General features: G+C 33.4%; 1 protein-coding gene across 1 annotated transcript in view; it reads left to right on the forward strand.

The window, feature by feature from the left end:
• The first annotated feature begins 206 nt into the window (after nucleotides 1–206).
• Nucleotides 207–21,826, forward strand: part of SYCP1 (synaptonemal complex protein 1) — an 81,044-nt gene continuing 59,424 nt past the window's right edge. Inside the window, exons 1-11 of the mRNA XM_019730552.2 lie at nucleotides 207–331; nucleotides 1,599–1,683; nucleotides 1,868–1,911; nucleotides 2,079–2,135; nucleotides 3,238–3,402; nucleotides 4,105–4,172; nucleotides 7,653–7,726; nucleotides 12,109–12,167; nucleotides 14,010–14,079; nucleotides 14,660–14,733; nucleotides 17,241–17,349. Coding sequence (XP_019586111.2) covers nucleotides 224–331; nucleotides 1,599–1,683; nucleotides 1,868–1,911; nucleotides 2,079–2,135; nucleotides 3,238–3,402; nucleotides 4,105–4,172; nucleotides 7,653–7,726; nucleotides 12,109–12,167; nucleotides 14,010–14,079; nucleotides 14,660–14,733; nucleotides 17,241–17,349 — 913 coding nt within the window. The 5' untranslated portion in view covers nucleotides 207–223. The remainder of the gene's footprint in view (nucleotides 332–1,598; nucleotides 1,684–1,867; nucleotides 1,912–2,078; nucleotides 2,136–3,237; nucleotides 3,403–4,104; nucleotides 4,173–7,652; nucleotides 7,727–12,108; nucleotides 12,168–14,009; nucleotides 14,080–14,659; nucleotides 14,734–17,240; nucleotides 17,350–21,826) is intronic.

Below are 21,826 nucleotides of genomic sequence, written 5' to 3' on the forward strand. Positions count from 1 at the left end.
GATGGGGGGATGGGGGATGGTGGGGAGGGATGGGTGGGGTGGGGGATGGTGGGGAGTGGGGTGGTGGGGATAGCAAAGGTTCCATGCATTCCTTTAGATGGTTACTGAGTATACAAACATCACCTCTTAAAAAACAAAACAAAAAACAGTGTATTAATGAAACACGTGAAACACTTTTTTTGCCCCTTTGGAGCAATAGGTCCTCACATCTGGAAGAGAGAAAATGGAAAAGCAGAAGCCCTTTAAATTGTTTGTACCACCGCGATTAAGCAGCAGTCAAGTGTCCGCAGTGAAACCTCAGACCTTGGGAGGAGATGCTAATTCCTTCAAGGTAAATTTGCCTTTGAGTCTTCATTTCACTATTCTTAGCTTTAGGTAAATGAGGCAAAACGTGCTTTCTTACCGGTGATATTTTCTAAGTATTTCTTTTCAGTAAGTGTGGTCTGATTTACCCAAGAATTTCGAATAACATTGCTTGGAATAAATACTGAGCATATTTAATGTACATAGGCACCATTCATTTAAAGAAATAATCATTTTGGCTTTAGAACTTTGCATATATACCGTGTTTCCCTGAAAATAAGACCTAGCCGGACAATCAGCTCTAATGTATCTTTTGGAGCAAAAATTAGTATAAGACCAAGTCTTATTTTATTATAATTTAAGACCGGGTCTTTATAATATAATATAATATAATATAATATATATATAATATAATATAATATAATATAATATAATATAATATAATGTAATACTGGGTCGTATATTGATTTTTGCTCCTAAAGATGCATTAGAGCTGATTGTCCGGCTAGGTCTTATTTTCAGGGAAACATGGTACTAAAATATAAATTAGGAGAATATTAGGATCGAGGAAAATTAAGAACATTGGGACTAAAATGTTGACACACTGGTAAAAATTAGTGTGTGACAGCTTAAAATTGAACTCTGAGCTTCCTGGTCAGCAGGATAAAAAGGGAAATTCACTTGTATAATAGAGTTCTTATGGGAAAGGAGGAATTACACCAAGTTACTCAGGCAAATCAGCTTTTTCTACTAAATTATTTAAAAACTTTTTCATGTTGAACTTTACATTGGAGATGGAATGAAGCAATAAATATTTAAATTTTATATGCTGTAGAAAAATTCTAATGTCTCTAGCCAAGAGTATAACATTAAAATGCTATTCAGTAGATTATTCTCAGTTTTATCAAGGGAAAAATCGTAATGAAGTAGAAGAAAACTAGTACTTTATGCTACTACTTAAAATTACTAATGTTATTCTTGAATATTTACAATGCATGTATTGCATAATTTATAGTTTAGTTTCATCTTGTAAGTGAAAATACCTAATTAAAAATTTTTTGCTTTGTTTATGTAGAAAAAGCATTTGCTATTTTATATATATATTTTTTCAGTTACAGTTGACATTCAGTATTATTTTATATTAGTTTCAGGTGGCATTTGATATTTTGAATACTATATATAAATTACAGGGTTTACAATAGTCACTTCTTTAATCAGACATATATATGTAATTACATACTACACTGCATGTTATCAGTGGGACAGTATGTTTAAGAACTTCTTTGTGTTTCTAGAATTTCAGCAAAAGTGTTGAAGATGATTTTGGTTTTCCATTTGCAATGACTAATCTCTCCAAAAATGTGGAAAACATTGATTCAGGTAGGAGACTGGAAAAGCAATATATCACATTACATAGGAGCATTTTAAAAATAACCCATTGCTAGATACTGAAAAATATAACATAGGTACTATATTGATAGCCTTGTCATAAAGCTAGATGTCATCCTTAATATGAAAAATAAAATGTTGATATGTTTAATACCAGTTGTCTTTTATCTTGCAGATCCTGCTTTACAGAAAGTTAACATTTTGCCCATGCTTGAACAGGTTAGTTAAGTGTGTATCGATATAATCTGTCCAGGTGTTGAATTGCTTGCTTGAAAAAGAAAAATAATTCTTTAGTTGTTGGATTATTAGTTTTCAGTATTTAATTGTTATTATTTGAAACTCATCAGAAATATTTTCTTATAGAAATCATTTATTCATGTTTTTAGGTTGATAATTCTGACAGTTGTCACTACCAGGAAGGACTAAAAGACTCTGATTTTGAGGTCAGAAGATTTCCCATCCATATGAAATTTCTAGTCATTAGAGTACCATTTATTATTATTTGCATATATTTTTCTTTTGAAGCTTCAAAAGGATTAATATTTGGTTAATGTTTTAATTATATCCTTTAAAACCTTTTCTTCCTCTTTGTTTTTCTTTTAAAATTGCTGAAACCCTAGGCCTCTGTATTTTCCTGGGTTATAAAAGCATCCCTTCTTTAGGGGCAATTTAATTTTAAACCACAGAAATCAAGAATGGAAGAGCAGAGATAGATGCAATATGTGAAAAGGCTGAGAATCAAACCAGTATTTTACAAACAATTTTTTAAAATTAATGTATAGGTATGATTGTTTGGCTTGTTTACAGTCTAAGAAATTTGTAGGACATGTTATATTTTTGATTTTCGTTATAAAAAATATTCTTACTAATAGCACATAGGTATCTTTAAAATGAGGAGAAATTCTGTGGCCTGATACACTTCTGTATGGTTGTGGTTTTAGTATCACAGAATTTAAAAATATGGAACTTATTCATATATTTTGAAATCAGTGTGATTTTCTTTTTAAATAAATTCCAACATTTACCTTATAATGTGGAAATGGATAATACAGGAAATGCAAATAAAATCCAAATAAAACCTCAGACTAAATGAAAGTTAGATCTTGTGTTCACTATTGTTTTTCTTGTTATCATATTTTAAGCTTCATGTCATTTAGTTAATCTTCAAACTGTTTATATAAACAGAATGTCTCAAGACCATTGTTAAAATTTATAGATTTCTTATAGATTACTTTAGCTTTTAATGAGCCAGAATTACTCATTGACTAAAATATTTCTAACTTCTGGATTAAGTACATTTTGAAGTTATTTGATTTTATTCTGCAAGGTATAATTTAGTCAAGTGACCAATAACTTTAGTGAAGTAGCTAGTACTGCCTTAATAGTCTAAAAAAAAAGTGTAGCTTTCAGTATGCTATTAGGGTATAAATTGAGAGATTTGGTCTTAACTATCAAGATACTATTACTCATGGATATTTTCAATAGGCCGATGTAGTTTGGTTATACTAAAATTTTGAATAATTAACAATCTTTGATTGTTAATAGAATTCAGAGCCAATGAGCAGACTATATTCAAAACTGTATAAAGAGGCTGAAAAGATCAAGAAGTGGAAAGTGAATGTAGAATCTGAACTGAAGCAGAAAGAAAATAAGTTGCAAGAAAATCGAAAGATAATTGAAGCACAGCGGAAAGCCATTCAGGAACTACAGGTATGAGGAGATTTGGAATTGAAAAAGCAGTATAGTAAATATTATAATACTTTTTAAAATAGAGTATTATTTCAGGGTAAGTTGTGTTTATTTTGTTTCTGTGATGTGGATTTTAAGGACAGTGGTTTTTTGAAGTTATATTATTAGTTGCATTTCAACTTTAGAACGAGCAGAGAGGGCAAGTTGCACAAAACAATGCAGGTGATTAGGGAAATAATAAATTACTTTAGATAAAGATTGATTTAATGACTAATTTATTGAGTTTCATTTTTATTATCGATGATGTTTTGTTTAATATAAATAACTTACTATATTGGAATATGATATTTATAGATAAAACTTGACATTTGAAACTGTTTAGTTTCCATTTTATGGCATAGTGACAAAAAACGTTGAGAAAATGCAGCATTGGGTTAGGACAAAGATACAACATCATTTCAAAATGTTTAGGGACGATAATACTACATTAAAATACTGTTGGATTTTTTTTTTTGGAAATGATTCAGCAAACTTGATTTTAGATTGATGAAAGTAAGACCGATATTCTTATCGGAAATCCATACGCTGTGACTAAAAAGTTCTTATAAAGAATTCTTATAGACCATTGTAGCATGTTAGCAAAGAAATGCTGCTTAATGATTATACTCATGTTTATTTTGCTAAGCAAAATGTGATGAACTGTTCTTCTGTTTTGTAAATTAGTTTGAAAATGAAAAAGTAAGTTTGAAATTAGAAGAAAGAATTCAAGAAAATAAAGATTTAATAAAAGAGTAAGTAATAATTTAATGAATTTGTTCTTTCCAAATTTATTATTAAAATAATTTCCAAAAATATATTGTCTGTTACACAGTACTAACTTATATGTGGGATTCTACTTGGGTACTGTGGAAAATGAAGACATACTTTTTTTCAAATTCTTGCATTTGGCAAACTGTGGTCACTGACTACTAATAATGTCTCCATTTTAAAAATGTCAAGAAGGAGATACCATAACGTGTGAAAAAGGTATCTGATAATCCTATAGCTATAGCTGACCACATCTATTGTCTACCTTTCTGTTTGACTATTGTTTTAGGTGCAGTACTTGCAAAATAGGGCTCAACTTAGTTCCAAGCTAATTCTCACTCTCAAATTCCTGTTTTTGCCAGTGGCCCAGTGATTCCTCCATTTACTTTCTTTTTTTTGTTTTTTTCCCCGTCTTCTGCCTCCCCTCCCTCCTACTCCGGTTCAAGCCGTTGTTTCTCAGTCCAGTTGTGTAGGACACAGCTCCCTGGCACATGCTACTATTATGAGCCTTGCCCCCCAGGTAGTCGGTCACTGGTTTTTGGTCGGCTGCTCACGGCAGCTTTTGCCAGCTGCCGGCCACTCATGGCAGCCCACAGCAGCACACAGCAGCCCACAGCAGCACTCGGTAGCCCACAGCAGCTCACGCCAACCTCTGGCTGCTCATGGCAGCCCAGCTCCAGGGAGAGCTATTGTTCACAATCTTAGCTGTAGAGGGTGCATCTCACTGGCCCATGTGGGAATCGAACTGGTGACCTCGGTGGCTCCAACCACCTGAGCCACTGGGCCGGCCCCCATTTACTATCACTTAAAACTTTAGTATCATCTTTGACTTTTCCTTCCCTTTGTTCTAGGCTTTAGCTATGCCTTATTTTATACATTTATCACCTCATTCAGATTATATCATGCAGAATTTAATAGAAAATGTAATTATTTAATACATCTGCCAAGTAAATATTGAATAGTTAGAATGTAATGTATGGATGGGTCCACATAGAGTGCCAAATTTGTTTATTACTACTTGCTTTAAGTTAAACATAATGCTAAACATAGTTCCAGAAGCCGATCACTTTGTTAGTGAAGTTTCTAAGTGAAAAATGCTATTACAGTGGATTGTTTTAGCCCAATTGAAGGACAACTTGTGACTTCCCAGATAAAATTTAAATGTTACACCTTAATTTTTTTCCTGCCTAAATGAGGTTTAGCTATTAGGGGGACAGGAGAGAGAAGAGGAAGTTTCTAATATTGTGTGCCTATTGTGTGTTTGTTACTTACTGGTCACTTTTATGTGGGTATGTGATTGAGTTCCTATACTACTATCTTAGATCCTGACTCATCCCTCCATACCCTTGGAATTTCCTATGTGTTGAGAGTGACAACGTTTGTTGTCACTTTTCTTGTTATTTTGTTGAGATGACTTTTGGACCCCACCTAAGGATGGGTGCTGAATGCCAGGAGAATCTACCATGTAATTAGAGGTTTGGAACTTTCAGTGACCCCTCTCCCCACTACCCCCTCCAAGGAGGGGAGAGGACTTGGAGGTTGAATCAGTCACTGATGGCCAGTGATTTAATCAATCATGCCAATGTAGTAAAGCTTCCATAAAAACCTAAAAGGACAGTGTTCACAGAGCTTCCTTTTTGATGCATTTGTAAATGGGATTATTTTCTTAATTTCTCATAGCTTGTTATTAGTGTTCAGAAATGCAGCTGATTTTTGTATATTGATTGGTGAACACATGGAGATTTGGGGAGAGTAGTGAACTTGGAGAGAGCATGGAAGCTCCTCATCCTTTCCCCATACCTTGCCTTATGCATCGTTTCCATCTGGCTGTTTCTGAGTTATATACTTTTATAATAAACTGGTAATCTAGTAAGTAAATTGTTTCTCTGAATTCTGTGAGCTGTTCTAGGAAATTAATCAACCTCAAGAAGGAAGTTGTGGGAACCTCTGATTTATAGCCACTTGGTGAGAGGTACAGGTAACAACCTGGGCTTGTGACTGGTTTCTAAAGTTTAAGGAGTGGGTCATGTTTATTGAAGAGGCTGTCCTTTCTCCACTGTATATTCTTGGTTCCTTTGTCATCAATTAATTGACAATATATGCTTGGGTTTACGAGTCTTATTGGGCTCTATTCTATTCCATTGATTAATGTGTCTGTTTTTATGCCAATAAATACTGTTTTGATTACTATAACTTTGTCATATAGTTTGAAGTCAGGAAGTGTGATGCATCCAGCTTTGTTCTTTCTCAGGATTGCTTTGGATATTCAGGGTCTTTTGTGTTTCCATACAAATTTTAGGCTTGTTCTACGTATTTCTGTGAAATATGCTTTTGGAATTTTGATAGGGATTGCACTGAACCTCTAGATTGCTTTGGGTAGTATGGGCATTTTAACAATATTAATTCTTCTAATCCATGAGCACAGAATGTTTTTCCATTTATTTGTGTCTTCTTCAGTTTCTTTAATCAGTGTCTTAGAGTTTTCAGTATATAGGTTTTTTACCTCCTTGGTTAAATTTATTCCTAAGTATCTTATTCTTTTTGATGCATTTGTAAATGGAATTGTTTTCTTAATTTTCTCTTCTAATAGCTTGTTATTAATGTACAGAAATGCGACTTATTTTTGTATATTGATTTTGTATCTTGCAACTTTACTGAATTAATTTATTTTAACAGTTTTTTGGTGGAATCTTTAGGGTTTTCTATATATAATATCATGTCATCTGCAAATAGTGACAGTTTTACTTCTTACTTTCCGATTTGAATGCCTTTTATTTATTTTTGTTGCCTAATTCCTCTGGCTAGGATCTCCAATACTATGTCGAATTAAAGTGGCAAGAGTGAGCACCTTGTCTTGTTTCCTGATCTTAGAGGAAAAGCTTTCAGCTTTTCCCCCTTGAGTATGATGTTTACTGTAGGCTTGTCATATATGGCCTTTATTATTATGAGGTACATTGCCTGTATACCCACTTTGTTGCGACGTTTTATCATAAATGAGTACTGAATTTTATCAAATGCTTTTTTAGCATCTACTGAGGTGATGAGGTCTTAGTATTCACATAATGAATGGGTAGTCAGAAATTACCTATTTATGTTCTAAAGGTAAGACAGAGTGTTTCTGGGGATAATTAGTAAACGAAAAGCCCAATCATCTCTTCTAATTTTTTTCCTTAGGCACGTCTGGAACTGTTTACTAAAAGGTTGTTGATAGCTACTTGGGTAGAAACTTGTTAATGAGTTATACTTTTTACTTTTGAAGAGAGGCAGCTACTAATTCATCTTTTCTAATAGTAAAGTCAACCCATTTTTTCTTCATATAGTCATTTAGGAGCAATATGTAATATATACAAAATATAATGTTTAAGAATTTCTTTTAAAATGGTAACAATAATATTCATAACTTTTATGTATGATTTTGCTTTGTAATCAGATAACACTTAGGCAGACTCTTTCCTTTGTTTCAGGAATAATGCTACAAGGCATTTATGTAATTTACTCAAAGAAACCTGTGCCAGATCTGCAGAAAAGACAAAGAAATGTAAATATCTTTCTTATTCTATGTGATTTTTAAAATCAGTTTATTATTTATTATTTTAATGGTGGGGGTGGAAAGGGGAAGAAATTGTCTTTTTACATTTTGGAACCAGTTTTTATTTAAACAAGTTATATGTGCCTCATATGTCATTTCTTTATATATGTGTAGTAACTAGGTTTCCAATTTTTTGAGCTTTCAAAGCTCAAAGCTTTTTGAAAGATAATATATTTCAAAGGTATATACTTGGCATTTGTAGTTAATTTCCGTTAAATGTGATCTTGAGACTAACCTTCTCATTTGTCTGGAACAACCAGGAAATTGAATCAAGAATATTGTATGTAGTCATGTTCAAGTAGAAAATACTGGTGGAGGGCTATGCCGAAGTCGTAGAACTTAAGAATAGCGGTGCAATATTTATTTCCAATCTAAGTAGAATTCTTAAATTTCTCTTAAAGAAACATTCTTTATTATAATAAGGTTATGATATATACTTATGTAAAGTGCACATTTTATTTTATGCATTTTTAATTTTAATTGTAAAGTAGGAATTTTTTTCATTTTGAAGAAAATAAAAAAATCCGATGTTCAAAAATAGTAGTTTTTATCTTTGTTATTAATTTGGCACTAGCTCTGTTTTGTTTGTTTTTGCCAAGAATCTATTGGGAAATACTCTCTACCTGCTTTTTTAGAATAGCGCTATGTTTCTTAGTTAAAAATGTTAATTGATATTACATCTCTTACTGCTTAAGAGTTTGGGATTAAGAGTTAGACAGCCTATGCTCAAATTCAGACTTTCAGTTGCTGTCTGCTTGACCTTGGATAATTGAATAAATTATGTAATCTTTCTAATCCTCTGTTTATTAATTAATAATTATTGGTCCCTGCCTGTAGTACTTGCTTTTAGAACTATATATATTTTCTAGTATGTACGGCACCACTACCAGTTCCTCCACTATGTCCTATTTATTTAACTTTCAAGATTAAGTTTTCTGTCTAGATATAAAAAGTGGTCAAAAGTATATGGATAGGGTTAGAGGGATAGTATATATTGACTGCCCTGACCAAAGTAACCGGGGCTACAGACACAAGTCTGTTAGTTCTTTCCTCCGTTTAGTTTTAGGCTCTTGAGGTCAGCAATCAGATGGTGGTTTGAAAAATATTTTAAACATTTTTAGGTGATTTCTTAAATGAACTAAATAGCATATTTTGATGTGACACTTAGATTTTTATTTCTTAATCGTGTTTCCCCGAAAATGAGACCTAGCTGGACAATCAACTCTAATGCATCTTTTGGAGCAAAACTTAATATAAGACCTGGTGTTATGTTATGTTATATTATACAAGACCCAGTCTTATTTTACTGTAAGACTGGGTCTTATTTCATTTTATTAAAATAAGACTGGGTCTTATAGTAAAATAAGACTGGGTCTTATTATAGTCAAATAAGACTGGGTCTTATGTTAATTTTTGCTCCAAAAGACGCATTAGAGCTGATTGTCCGGCTAGGTCTTATTTTTGGGGAAACACGGTAAAAATCTTAATACTTACCTTATTATATGTGTGGCCTGTTCTTTCATTATGACTGTATCTCCCTCTTTCATTGACACCAATTTTTCTTGGTTCTGTTTAGAATACCAAGTAGTTTTTTGAAATGTCTATATGGATTCTCTAGAGTTCATTTTCAGAGATAGGCTGTTCTTTTGAACATCTTTCATGTTGTTTCCTTTCCTTTGTTTGACATTATTTTTCCATAGCATCATGTAGGCTTTCTCCCCATATACATCAGTGAAAAAGTCAAGAACTAGCCAGACTAAATAAAAAAAAAACTAGGTGATAAACTGACAGGTCCTAATTTATCTCCCTTGGTTCAGTGGTTGAATCCCTTTTTCATGTTTACAATTGTATGGTGGGTCATTGAACAGATTCTAAAGTTTTCACCTTGAATAACTCATCTTATCATGGCTGAATCTTCTTTCTGTCCCTTCTGCATGGTTGTCTGGGGCTCTGATAAATTTTGTAGAATGCGTAATTTTGAATAATTTTAATCAACAAACTCAATCATGCACAAAATTTTTGTGTCTTAAAAATGTTTTAAAAAATCTTCATGTTTAAAAATCATAAAGCCTTGATTCTTCTGCTGGCATGGAAAAACTTAATCTGAGTAAATCTGGGAATTTTCCTCCTTTCCCTGGGGTTGTATCTAAATTTTGAGGTACCCATATAGTACCATGTGGTAGAGAGGGATGTTTGTTTCTCAGTCATCTGTCCATTGAGACTTTCATCATTTCGATTGGTATTCAGTTATTGGTCCACATTAGCTACTGTTGACTTGTTCCTCATTCCTGTCCTCAGGCCCATTCAGGTCCACTGTGCTTTATTCCACCACGCTCAGTTAGTTGTGCAGGATGTTGGGACAAGGGAAACTGTGACGCTCTCTAAAGCCCCATCTGTCTAGGTATATTTCACAGCCATTTCTTCTCAGGTTTTGTCATCTTCCTTGAGCCCTACTGAATTTAAAAAAAGCGCAGTCTTATTCTGCTCTTGGTTTTCCCAAACTATCTGTGGTCTCTGTGGTCCCCAACCCTGAAGCTTAGCCTGGTGAGTGCAGAAGACACCCCTTCTTAAGTATCTGCCAGAATCTAATAAGCTCTCTGAGCTTCCCCTTCTAAAGGCCTTTTCACAAACTAGTAAATATTTCTTAGGTCTAGAGGATGGGAAGCTTTGTTCTGATCCATATATTTTTAAAATCTATTACTTGTTTATGTCTTGGATCATTTTCCCAACCCCAATCTGGGCTTTTGAAACTTTTTCTTTGCTTTTGATTGAATCATCTCTTCTTTAAGGCAATGAATCCTGCAAGATATAGTTGCCCCAGTTGGGGCAAAGTAAGGTTTTGTGTGTGTGTGTGTGTGTGTGTGTGTGTGTGTGTGTGTGTGTGTCAGAGAGAAGAAGGAGGAGGAGGGGGAAGGGGAGGGGGAGGGGGAGGGGGTAGGGAAATAGATAGATAGATACATGGATTGATGGATAGATAAATAGAAAGAAAAAAACCCAAAAAGGTAGGCTTATATTTTTACAGTGTTATGTCACCACATTAGAGCACTGCTGCCAGAATCCCTTTCCTGTGCCACCTGTAGCAGCTTGCTCCTGACAATTGCAAAATATATCTACATCAGTTTCCTTTCTTTTCTATAGTCTTATTTATTTGATTCCCAGTACCTGCCTGTTGAAAGAATGGCTGGAGGGTATTTAAGAAGTACTGGTGGTGGTGGTGGTGGGAATAGTGGAGGTGTTGACAAGAGAATGCAGTTCTTTAGTGCAAATAGTTTCTGAGGAATTAAGGTTTGTTGTTAAGTGTGTTAGATAGTGAAAATGAGAGTGAACAGATGGAGTAAGAAGTATGAACTGTCTTTCTATTGAAATGCTAATGTGTTCTGCTTCTATTTCCTTAAATTTTCCAGCCCTTTAATATTCAAATACAAATGGTTCAGCTCTTGTTCCATGTGCTGTAAGTCCAGAGTGCTCTCCAGGTTTTCTGAGGGGTTAGGATACTTGTATTCTTCCAGAGCCAGTTCATGTGCCCTCTTTTTGGCTGTTTGGCGCCTCATTGACATTTGAGTCTGTAATAGCTGCCGTTCTCTGGTTTTGCAAATTGTTACTGAGAATCTGGGACTAATACCCTCCAATTCAATGTGGTTTCCGTGATGCTGACCTCATTTGGGGGAATGATAAAGGGACTGACACATTTTCTTTTACTGCCTTGTACCTTGATCCGTACAGCTCTTCCTACCAACACTAAGTTTTACTGACTTTACAGAAGGCTGGAGTATAGCAGAAGGAATCATTGCTCACATAAAAAACCTAAAAAAAAAAAAAAAAAAAAAAAAAAAATCATAGAGGTTTCAAAAGGGATTTCTCCCTGGGGCCACACCTATTCTTAACCTTGCTCTTCCTGTCTTGATGCTTCTTTTCCTTTCTGCCTCCTCAGGGATAGAGCAAGAGACAAGAGCAAGCTTTACCTTTCATGAGTACCTCATGAATCTGATATATACAAAGGGAAAAATACTTTATAGAGTAGTTGTTAAATCCCTACTCCTGGTAAAGGCTAAAACTATAAATATAGTTTTCAAAGTTTGAATAAATTCATGAGTAGTAATTCTATAAAAGGAAATTAGAGCTAATTGAACAGCACCATGCTTTGAGGTTGATATCATGAAGTACAATCATGCCTTACTATGAAACTGCTTTTGATGCTATTTTAAAAGACTGAAAAGATATGCCCTTCACTCACCTAGAATTTTAAATATTTTTATGTTTTTTTGAGGTATTTTGGGTATTGTTGACATAATTATTTTAAAATTTAATTTTGAAATATTTTATATTAATAGATGAATATGAACGAGAAGAAACTAGACAAGTTTATGGGGATCTAAATAATAACATTGAGGTAAGTGGTGATGAAAATTTGAATATTTTAAACAGGCATTTTTACGCAAAGTAGAATGATAGCTACAGAGATGGAAAACTGTTCTTGCTAAGGGATTATTATTTATTTGTTGACATATGAATTACCAATAAAATTACCAAGATTCTGTACTGAGTGTTAATGTTTTGTTTACTAGCTTTTGAATTTACATGTTAGTGACACCATTTAACTTAATTTATCAAATATTTATTAACTCTTGTCAAAGACTAGCACACTGTGACATATAACCATGAATTTGAAAAACATACAAAGTATTTTAATCTGTGTCTGGTTTCTACTTACCTGTCTTATCCCATCCTATATTGTTCTCCACTTTCCTTCTCCGCTATAGTTGCTCTTTTCTTTTTTATATTTCTCAAACTTGCTATGCTCTTTCTGATTTTGGTTCTTTGAATTTGTCCCTTTTGTCTAGAAATTTTGTTTCTCCAAGATCTTAGCCAAATTCATAAGCTTCATTCTGCTTTTTTATTATCTCCTTTACTACTTTATGTAAAATATCTTTTCTGAAGAGCATTTAACTTTTCTGAAGCGCACTTCAGAAAAGTTAAATGAGATGAGGAGATAAAGAATATTGAACAAAGAGATATTTTAGATAACGTAGTAAGGGTGGGGTAATAAAAAAGCACATTGAAACTTTTGAGTTTGCCTAAGATCTTGGACACACAATTTTTAGACAGAGGGAGCAATATTACATGGCCATAAGAGAAGATGAAATACTGCCATTTGTGACAACATGGATGGATCTTGAGATTATCATGCTAAGTGAAATAAGTCACACAGAAAAAGTAGAGAAGTCATGTCACAAATGGCAGTATTTCGTCTTTTCTTAATGGCCATGTAATATTGTTCCCTCTGTCTAAAAAATATGACTTCACTCATATGTGGGATATACCGTAAAACTGAAAGCAACAAATGAACAAACAAGCAATAAATCGTAGACACAGACAACAGTTTAGTGGTTACCAGAGGGTAAGGGGGTAAAGGGATGGTGGAAGAGGGAAAAGGGGGCCAAATATATAGTGATGGAAGGAGAACTGACTTTGGGTGGTGTGAACACACAATGCAATATATAGGTGATGTATTATAGAATTGTACACTTGAAACCTATATAATTTTACTAACCAGTGTTACCCCAATAAGTTTAATAAATTAAAAAAAAACTACATGACAATTATTTGTGTGTGTGTGTGTGTGTGTGTGTGTGTGTGTGTATTCGTATTCTTACACTGGAATGTAAGTTAGTTCCAGTAGGATAAAGACTTTATCTTATATCCTAAGTGCCTAAAACATTGCCTAGCACACAGTAGACATTCAGTAACTATTTATTAATTATGTAAATGAATTCATCCAATTTTGCAAATCAAAACTTGTTGAATGTTGAATGAACTCATGCTGCCAGATGGTGCATATGTAATCTACACTCCTGTGGGAAGAGACCTCATAGAGAGTTTATGCTTTAGTGGGGAAGACAGATATTAAATAAGTAAAAATAAAGAAAATTATAGATTTTGATATAGGCTATTAAGTAAATGACTAGAATACTAACAATTGTTTTGTTGCTGTTAGATGATAGATAACATGTCTCCAGTACCTTTAAGTGTTTGAAAAGCTAACATAATAGGCACTTTTAATAAGTTTTTAGAAAATTCAGTTATTCAAAGTAATAGAATTTTCATTATTCAAAATTGTGTGGTTTTAAATCTAATGACCATATGAAACAAATTTATTAATATTTTTATAGTGTGAAGAAATTTATTTAAAAAGTCTAAGTATGATTCTTAAAAGTTAAACTTTATATTTCAGAAAATGATAATAGCTTTTGAGGAACTTCACATGCAAGCTGAGAATTCCAGACTGGAAATGCATTTTAAATGTAGGGACCTGTTTAATTTTTATAGTATTCTTCTGCTGTTTATACTTTTATTAGATTCTGTTAATGTTTTCATACCTTCAGTTTGATGTCTGAGCTATTTTAAATTTTGTATTGTATGTGGTTTTATAAGCCCCTCCATCTTGTGGAATGTGGCAGGGTATTGAATTATGCTAAAAATACGTTTTTGGCTTCAAAGCTACATTTTCCCTGAAATCAGACTTATTATGGTTTGTATTTAAATATTTAGAAGTGTGATTTGGTGTTATTTTTATATTTCTTGGTGAAATTACATGTAAAGATAACTATATTTAAAGGTTGTTATTTCAGATTAGTGTGTTATAAATAATAAACTTTTATATATGTTATTACAAAAATTAAAGAAATTTAAGTTATTGTAACTTTGATATTATTTAAGTTCACTATTTTACTGAAGTTAGCAATAAAATTGCAATTTTAGTTTGTTAGAAACCTTTGGGGTTTAATATCTAGATAAATAAGAAAGTGAAATAAAATACCAGAAACTTTAAATTTTGTTTGTTATACAATTATATTAAAATATTAAAGTATATTGGTTTTATAGTAAAGGAAGATTATGAAAAAATCAAGCACCTTGAAGAAAAATACAAGAAGGAAGTAAATGACAAAGAAAAACAGGTATATTTTAAAAATCAACTCTCTGTATACTTTGTGCTGATTTACAAAATATTTAAAATTTCAAAAAATTTATATTTGCTGACTGCATGATAAATTTCTACTAGATAATCTTAATATTATACATATCTAAATATTGAGTCTTTTGCCTAGCAGAATTAATTTTCCTTGACTCAGATATGCACACACAAAGAATGCTAGCGTTTTTTTTTTTTTTTGAATGCTAGCGTTTTTTTAAAAAAAATCAATGAGTCTTCTGCAATATTTATATTAGTGGGTAATAGGACATTGCTGCAAAAATGTATCATTTTGTGAGAACTGTTTTTCAGACAAAAACCTCATGAAATGTAAAGATGATCATTGACCACTCAACTCACATTTCATAGTTTATTTTGAAATATACTATTCATGACATAAATGAAGCTGAACTAAAACACTCTTTTGTTACTTTCTATTAATGTCACATAATGTAAGACTTGAAAATGGTGAGTCTGTGTTCTTTGATAGTCACAAGAATGTTGGTTTCAGATTACTATTATGCCACCTTTATCGGTTTCTGCTTCCCAAGTGGAAATCAATATGTAGAAAGGAATCCACTTCTCTCTGTTTTCCTGTTTTTTCAGTTTTTCTTTTCTAATTTGCCACAAGATACCTTGTAACGGTACATAACAAGGATATATACTTAAACAATAATACAGAGAAGATAGAGTTTTCTTTAAGTTCTGGTTAAATGATAGAATTCTAATTTATGTGTTATGCTTAGATATTTTGAAAGAGTTAACAATTTTCTGTATTTTAACTAAATTTTAAACCTAATTTCTGAAAGGAGGTCTTTTAAAAAGTTAACGTGTGCTTTAATATAAAGAACACAAAAATAGAATATAGTGCTAAAAAGCTTGTTGGAATTCTGGGTGCATGGGCAGAACTTACAGATTTGTTGTTCCCTGTAACATGATGGTGTGGCCAGTTAGTGTTTTTGCTGGGGGCTCCTAATGTCATTATTTTTAAGATTTTTTTTTTTTTTTTGGAGTTCTCCAGGTTTCTGCCTGGGGATATAGACTTGGCTGATGGCATTTTGGAGCTGAGTTGGCAGGGTAGGAAGACAGGCTGCGTCTCTTCGTTCCATATGCTGTCTTTTTGGTTATATCCTCCTCCCCACCCCCCACTCCTGTGCCTGAAATACCCTGTTTTAAAGATTCTCTTTTTCAATTTGACTGTGCCTGTTTCTCTTGCAAAGATAGAGTAGGGTTAGTTTTCTGCCTACATTGGCTATCAGGAAGTAAGAGTCCAGGAAAGGAGGGTTAAGTGAACCTGGGAGGTCTTCCACTCTTTACAAACTTTCAGATACTCTCCTTATCTTTAGTTTCCTTTTTCATACTTACCCTCCACAGTATCTGTTGCCTCTAATTCTTAAAACATTTTGGAGTTCTTTGGGGGTGGACTTACCTTGCTTCTCATTAGTATCCTTCCTTGTGCAGGCTTTGGGTTTGACCTTGGGTTTCTATACTAAATCATTTTCCTTTCCTTCCAACTGCTTTCCTTCTTTATATATTGTGGTTTGGATTATAGAGCCGCGTGGTTTCATGGAAGATGAAGTCTGCCTTTGTTGTTTTCTTGGTTATTTTTTGGGTGGTTTGGAGATGAAAATAGGACAGAGAGGCCTTTCTGCCATTTTGAATCTGCAAGTCTTTAGGTAATCTTTGTTAAGTTTATCTTTTACCTTTCTTCACATGCACTCTATATTCTAACCATCTGAGTATTTTCAGTTTTCTTAATGATCTCTTGACGCTTTGTGTTCTTATATGAGTCTAAAATGTGTATTTTCTCATGTTTGCCTGCTTAATTTCTACTTGTCCATCAAGACTTGATTCAGTCTTCTGAGAAGGATTAGTTTTTGATTATATCCCCCAAGAGTGACATAGGTGTTCCTTTCCCAATCCCTGTGACATTTTTGTCCTTTTACTAATATTCGAGTAGAGTCTAGGCTACGGGTTTCTTGAAGGTGAGTTCCCTCATCTCTGTATAGTTAATACTCATTATGGTTTCTGGAAAGGTGTAGGTACTCAATATTATTTATGGTATAAATGAACAAAGTAGATTTTATTATATAATCTCAGTAATAAAATGCATACTATAATATTGGGTATATCACATTACAGTAAGTCCTCAATGTCATTGATAGGTTCTTGGGACTACAGTGAAACAATGTATAATGAAACCAATTTTACCATAGGCTAATTGATATGAATTAAAGTTAGGTTTCTACAGCATCTTATCAAAGTTATAATGAAACAACATTGAAAGAAATAACGTTTTTGAGGACCTGCTGTAGTTTGTTCATTCATTCATTTAATAAAAGTTTATTGTGCAAGCATGTACTAAATGCTGACCACAGCCAGCTGAAAAGCATATAAACAAGTACATGAAATAATTGTAAGTGATGATAAATGCTAAGGTGTCGTATTTAATTTTTCATATCTATAATGTGTTATTTAAATATTTTACTTTAGGTATCATTGCTATTGATCCAAAGCACCGAGAAAGAAAATAAAATGAAAGATTTAACATTTCTACTAGAGGAATCTAGAGATAAAGTTAATCAATTAGAAGAAAAAACAAGTAAGAATTTATATAAGAAAATATAACAGTGTGTCTTATGTATTCCTCTTGTTATGTTTTAATTTTTGGCTTCATTACAATTTTGTTGTAACATTTTCTAGTCCTACAGTTCCCAACTGGTGAACGAGTTCAAGGAGGACATAACAGTCATTTAGGGAGCTTTTTCAAAGAACATATGCTCTTCTTTTCCCTTTTCATACTCTAACCTTCTTGAGTTTCAGCAACGTGCTCTTTGAAAACAGGGATCTATGTCTGTCTTTTTTTTTTCTGTTGTTGTTGTTCACTGATGTATTCCAGGAACAACACCTGGCACATATTAGGCACTCAATACATATTTTATGAATGAATGAATATTCTGGGAGCATGATGGAGGGAATTATTACTTATTCCTGGAACAAGACATTTGGAAAGGCATTAGGGAGAAACTATGTTGAACTAGACCTTAGGTCACTAAAGGTTCACTAGACTGTATATTGGAGGAGTGAGTGTACACAGAAGAAATGGCTTGTGCAAATCATGGAAGTGTGAAAATTAGGATACATTTGAAACACTGATTGGTGTGCCTATATCTTGAACTCAGGTAGAAGAGATTGGAAAAGAATGTTAGGTCAGACTATGAAGGATCTTGGATGTCAGTTACGTTTAGACTTTTTTTCTTTAAGTTTTATTAAATTTATTGGGGTCACATCGGTTAGTAAAATTATATAGGTTTCAAGTGTACAGGTTTATAATACATCATTTATATATTGTATTGTGTGTTTACCACCCAGAGTCAGTTCTCTTTCCATCACCATATATTTGACCCACTTTACCCTCTTTTACCATCCTCATTCCCCCTTACCCTCTGGTAACCACTAAACTGTTGTCTGTGTCTATGATATTTTGTTTGTCTTGTTCCTTTGTCGCTTTCAGTTTTATATCCCACATATGAGTGAAGTTATATGGTTCTCAACTTCTTCTGTGTGACTTATTTTGTGTAGACTATCTTATAGAATTTTTTCGAATTTGTTCAAGTGGCAGGGCACTTGGTAGGTATAATACACTTTGTGAAACACTGCACCTTTCAGAACATCATAGGGATCTTGTGGCATTTGTCACTTTTCTCTTAAAAAACTTCTTCATGTAGCAAATAATGAACTAGTTCTTGCTAACTTATGCCTATTCATTTCACATTACTGTCATTACTATATTCTATATGCCAGATATATTGAAATTGTTTAACTTCCTCTACGTTTTATGTTTTTCCTATCTCACCATCATGCTCTTGGTTACATTTTCTGTGGTGTTAGGTTGTTGTAGAGTCTTCCAAAGCTGCCCCTTTTCTTGTCCTTTTGCTAGAGAGAGTGGACTTCTTTTGGAGCTTTTCACGTCTGTTCCCGTTGGTGTTTCCAGGTTGCTAGCCTCTTCAGCTCTAAGTCTGGGATGTGCAAGGCAAACAAACACAAAATAAAACAAAATCCCAAACAAACAAACAAAAAATTGAAACAACTCCCTACCCTCAGGGGTCATACCACTTGTTTCTCAGGTCCAGAGGCCCGTAATCTGGTCTTCTTTCTCTCAACCTTTCAAAGTCTAATATTTCATTTGCATATAATGTTGAGGATTTTGTTGTAATTGGGAGGAATAGGGAAAAGTATATCTATTTCATCTTCCCCAAAGTGGATGTCCTAGTTTTATTACTTTTTATTATTCCAATTTTATCCTTGACCACTTTGAAAGCTATTAATCTGTTTCTGTTTTTTTTTAGTGATTATTAGAGATATTACAACATTGATTGATTGCTCTTCAATATATAGAGTTAATCAGTACATTTACCTTCTTGGGTTATTCAAGACTTTAGAACATTAATTACATTTAGTTCTCCTATTTTTGTTTTGTATTTAAATTCTATAAACAAGACATTATTATTATTACTGTTTTATGTAGACAGTGTTTATTTGGTTTTACCTATGTATTTTCCTCTTTCTTTGCTCTTAATTTTTCTTTTTTTGTATGTCAGACCTTTCATTCAGATCATATCCTTTCTGCCTTAAAAAGGAATACTCAGAATATCCATTAGTGAAAATATGCTTATGATGATCTCCCATTTTATTTGTCTAAAAATTTGGTTATTCTCATCTGTAAAGGATATTTTTGAAGAAGACATATTTCTAGGTTGGTGCACTATTTGTTATCTCTAGAAATTTTTTTTTTAGCACACTGAAGATATCATCTTGCTTTCTTTGGGCTTCCTTTTGATTTGAAGAAGTCAGTTGTCAATCTCACTGCTGAACCTTTGAAGATAAGGTATCTTTTGCCCCTCTTGTGGCTTTTCAGATTTACTTCACCTTTGATTTTTAGCATTTTCAGTATGATATAGTCACATATGGGTTTAATTTTATTTTACAGCTTCTTGAATCTTTAAATTAGTATCTTTTATTATTGCGTTTCTTTAAATGTATTTGGTCTAGTCTCTGTTTCCTCTTTTCCTGGAACTTGGAGTAAAACCATATGTTAATTTTCTAACTGTATTCTGTGACTCTTAACCTGTTTTCCATATTTTCAGTTTTGCCTTTCTGTGCCTTATTCTGGATTTCTTTTGACATTTCTTGTTGTTCACTAATTGTCTGTTTATTTGTTCTCATCTGCTAGGAACATTTCTATTTTATTTTCAGTTATTAAGACGTTTAAAGTCTTATTCTAACTTATTTTTCAAATCTGTTGTTCTACTTTATGTGGTTTTCTGTTTCTTATTATTTTCAAGGTTTTTTTTTGTTTTGTTAAACATACTGAGAATATCTGCTTAAAGTTCCTTTCTGATCATTCTTCATCTTAAATGTTTGTAAGCCTCATTCTGTCTTTTCTTTTTGATACTTTTTAGTCAAAGTGCCTTGTTTTCTTGTGTGCCTTGTTGTCTTTGACTCCGTGCACATGACTTTTCTTGCAAAAATTATTTGTAGGAGTAATTTAAGGTCTGCCTAGAGTGTAGGTAACTTAACTAAATGGGAATCCTTCCAGGAGAAAGTTTTGCCATGTACATGGTGGATTATCTGGTACAACCTTAAATTAGTTTCAAAGCTTGGGGTTTCTTGGACCAATCAGGTGATGTGAACCTGGGCTGCAAATCTCCTTGAGAGTTGGTTTACTTTTGCTTCCTTCTTACATAAAGAGTGCCCCAGCTTATTGTACAAAGGCTTAATTCTTGACTCTCTACCTTACATATGAGATGTGATAAAAAACTATGGTGAATATTTAAATTTAAAAAATTTATTACAGTAAAAGACACATTGCTATTAATCCCCCTCAAAATTCTACCCCTTGCTTCAAACACACTTATCCCATAGTTCTTTCCACTTTCTGAAGCAGTTCTGGAAGTCCTCCTTCATGAGTCTCTTTAATTGCGCTGTCGTGACTGCCTTGATGTCCTGAATCAACTCACAATGTTTACCTTTCATGGTCATTTTGACTTTGGGGAAGAGCCAGAAATCTCATGGCACCAGATCTGGTGAATAAGGTAAATGAGGATACACCATAATGTTTTTATTTGACAGAAATTGCTGTACTGGAAGCAATGTGTGACATGGAGCCTTTCCATTGTGTTCAAAAACTACGGTGAATGCTGCTGCTGAGTGCCATCCAATGGAAAGGCAGGAGGATCTTCAATACGGGAAGTGGTACATCAAACCTTAGAACAGTGTGTGACAAGCTTCAGCTTGTTTGGTGCAGTCAGTTGGGTGTGAGCTACGGTTGAGAGAAGGTGTGTTTTAAAGTGTATGGTAAATTATCCTCTATCATGACAACGCATTTGTGTCACACGTCACTCTGGTATATAGCAGTTTCTGTCAAATAAAAACATTATGTTCTCATCCACCTTATTCACTGGATCTGGCACTGTGCGACTTCTGGCTCTTCCCCAAAGTCAAAATGATTTAGGACATTGAGGCAGCCACGACAGGGCAACTAAAGACACTAACAAAAGAGGACTTCCAGAACTGCTTCAGAAAGTGGCAAGAATGGTGGGATAAGTGTGTTCAAAATGAGGGGGAGTATTTTGAGGGGGATTAATGGCAATGTGTCTTTTACTGTAATAAATTTTTAATTTAAATATTCACTGTATTGTTTGAGCACACCTCATAGTCTTGGGATGTTCATTTTCTTTTTCTCACCCCACTGTGATTTCAAATTGAAAGTCCAATTTTTCCAGGATCTGGAAATGCCTGCAGGGTAAAAGCAAGTTCTGTGCTTATCTTACTTCTCCAGGTTTCTATTTTTTCTTCGCTTTTGGCCTGGTAATTTTTTCTTATTTTGTCAGGAGTTTAATGATTTTAATATTCTTAATATTTGATCCTGAATTTTCATTTCTTTTTAGAGGAGTGTTTGAGTGACATACCTCACCCATTACTCCAATGGGGTTTTCAGTTTCAGTTTTATATGTCATTTCTAGAAGTTTTATTTAGTATATGGACATCTTCCTTACCTCTTTTAGTATTTAAAGATT

This window comes from Rhinolophus sinicus, linkage group LG14, assembly GCF_036562045.2.
Source record: "Rhinolophus sinicus isolate RSC01 linkage group LG14, ASM3656204v1, whole genome shotgun sequence".
In the NCBI taxonomy this organism is placed as follows: Eukaryota; Metazoa; Chordata; class Mammalia; order Chiroptera; family Rhinolophidae; genus Rhinolophus; species Rhinolophus sinicus.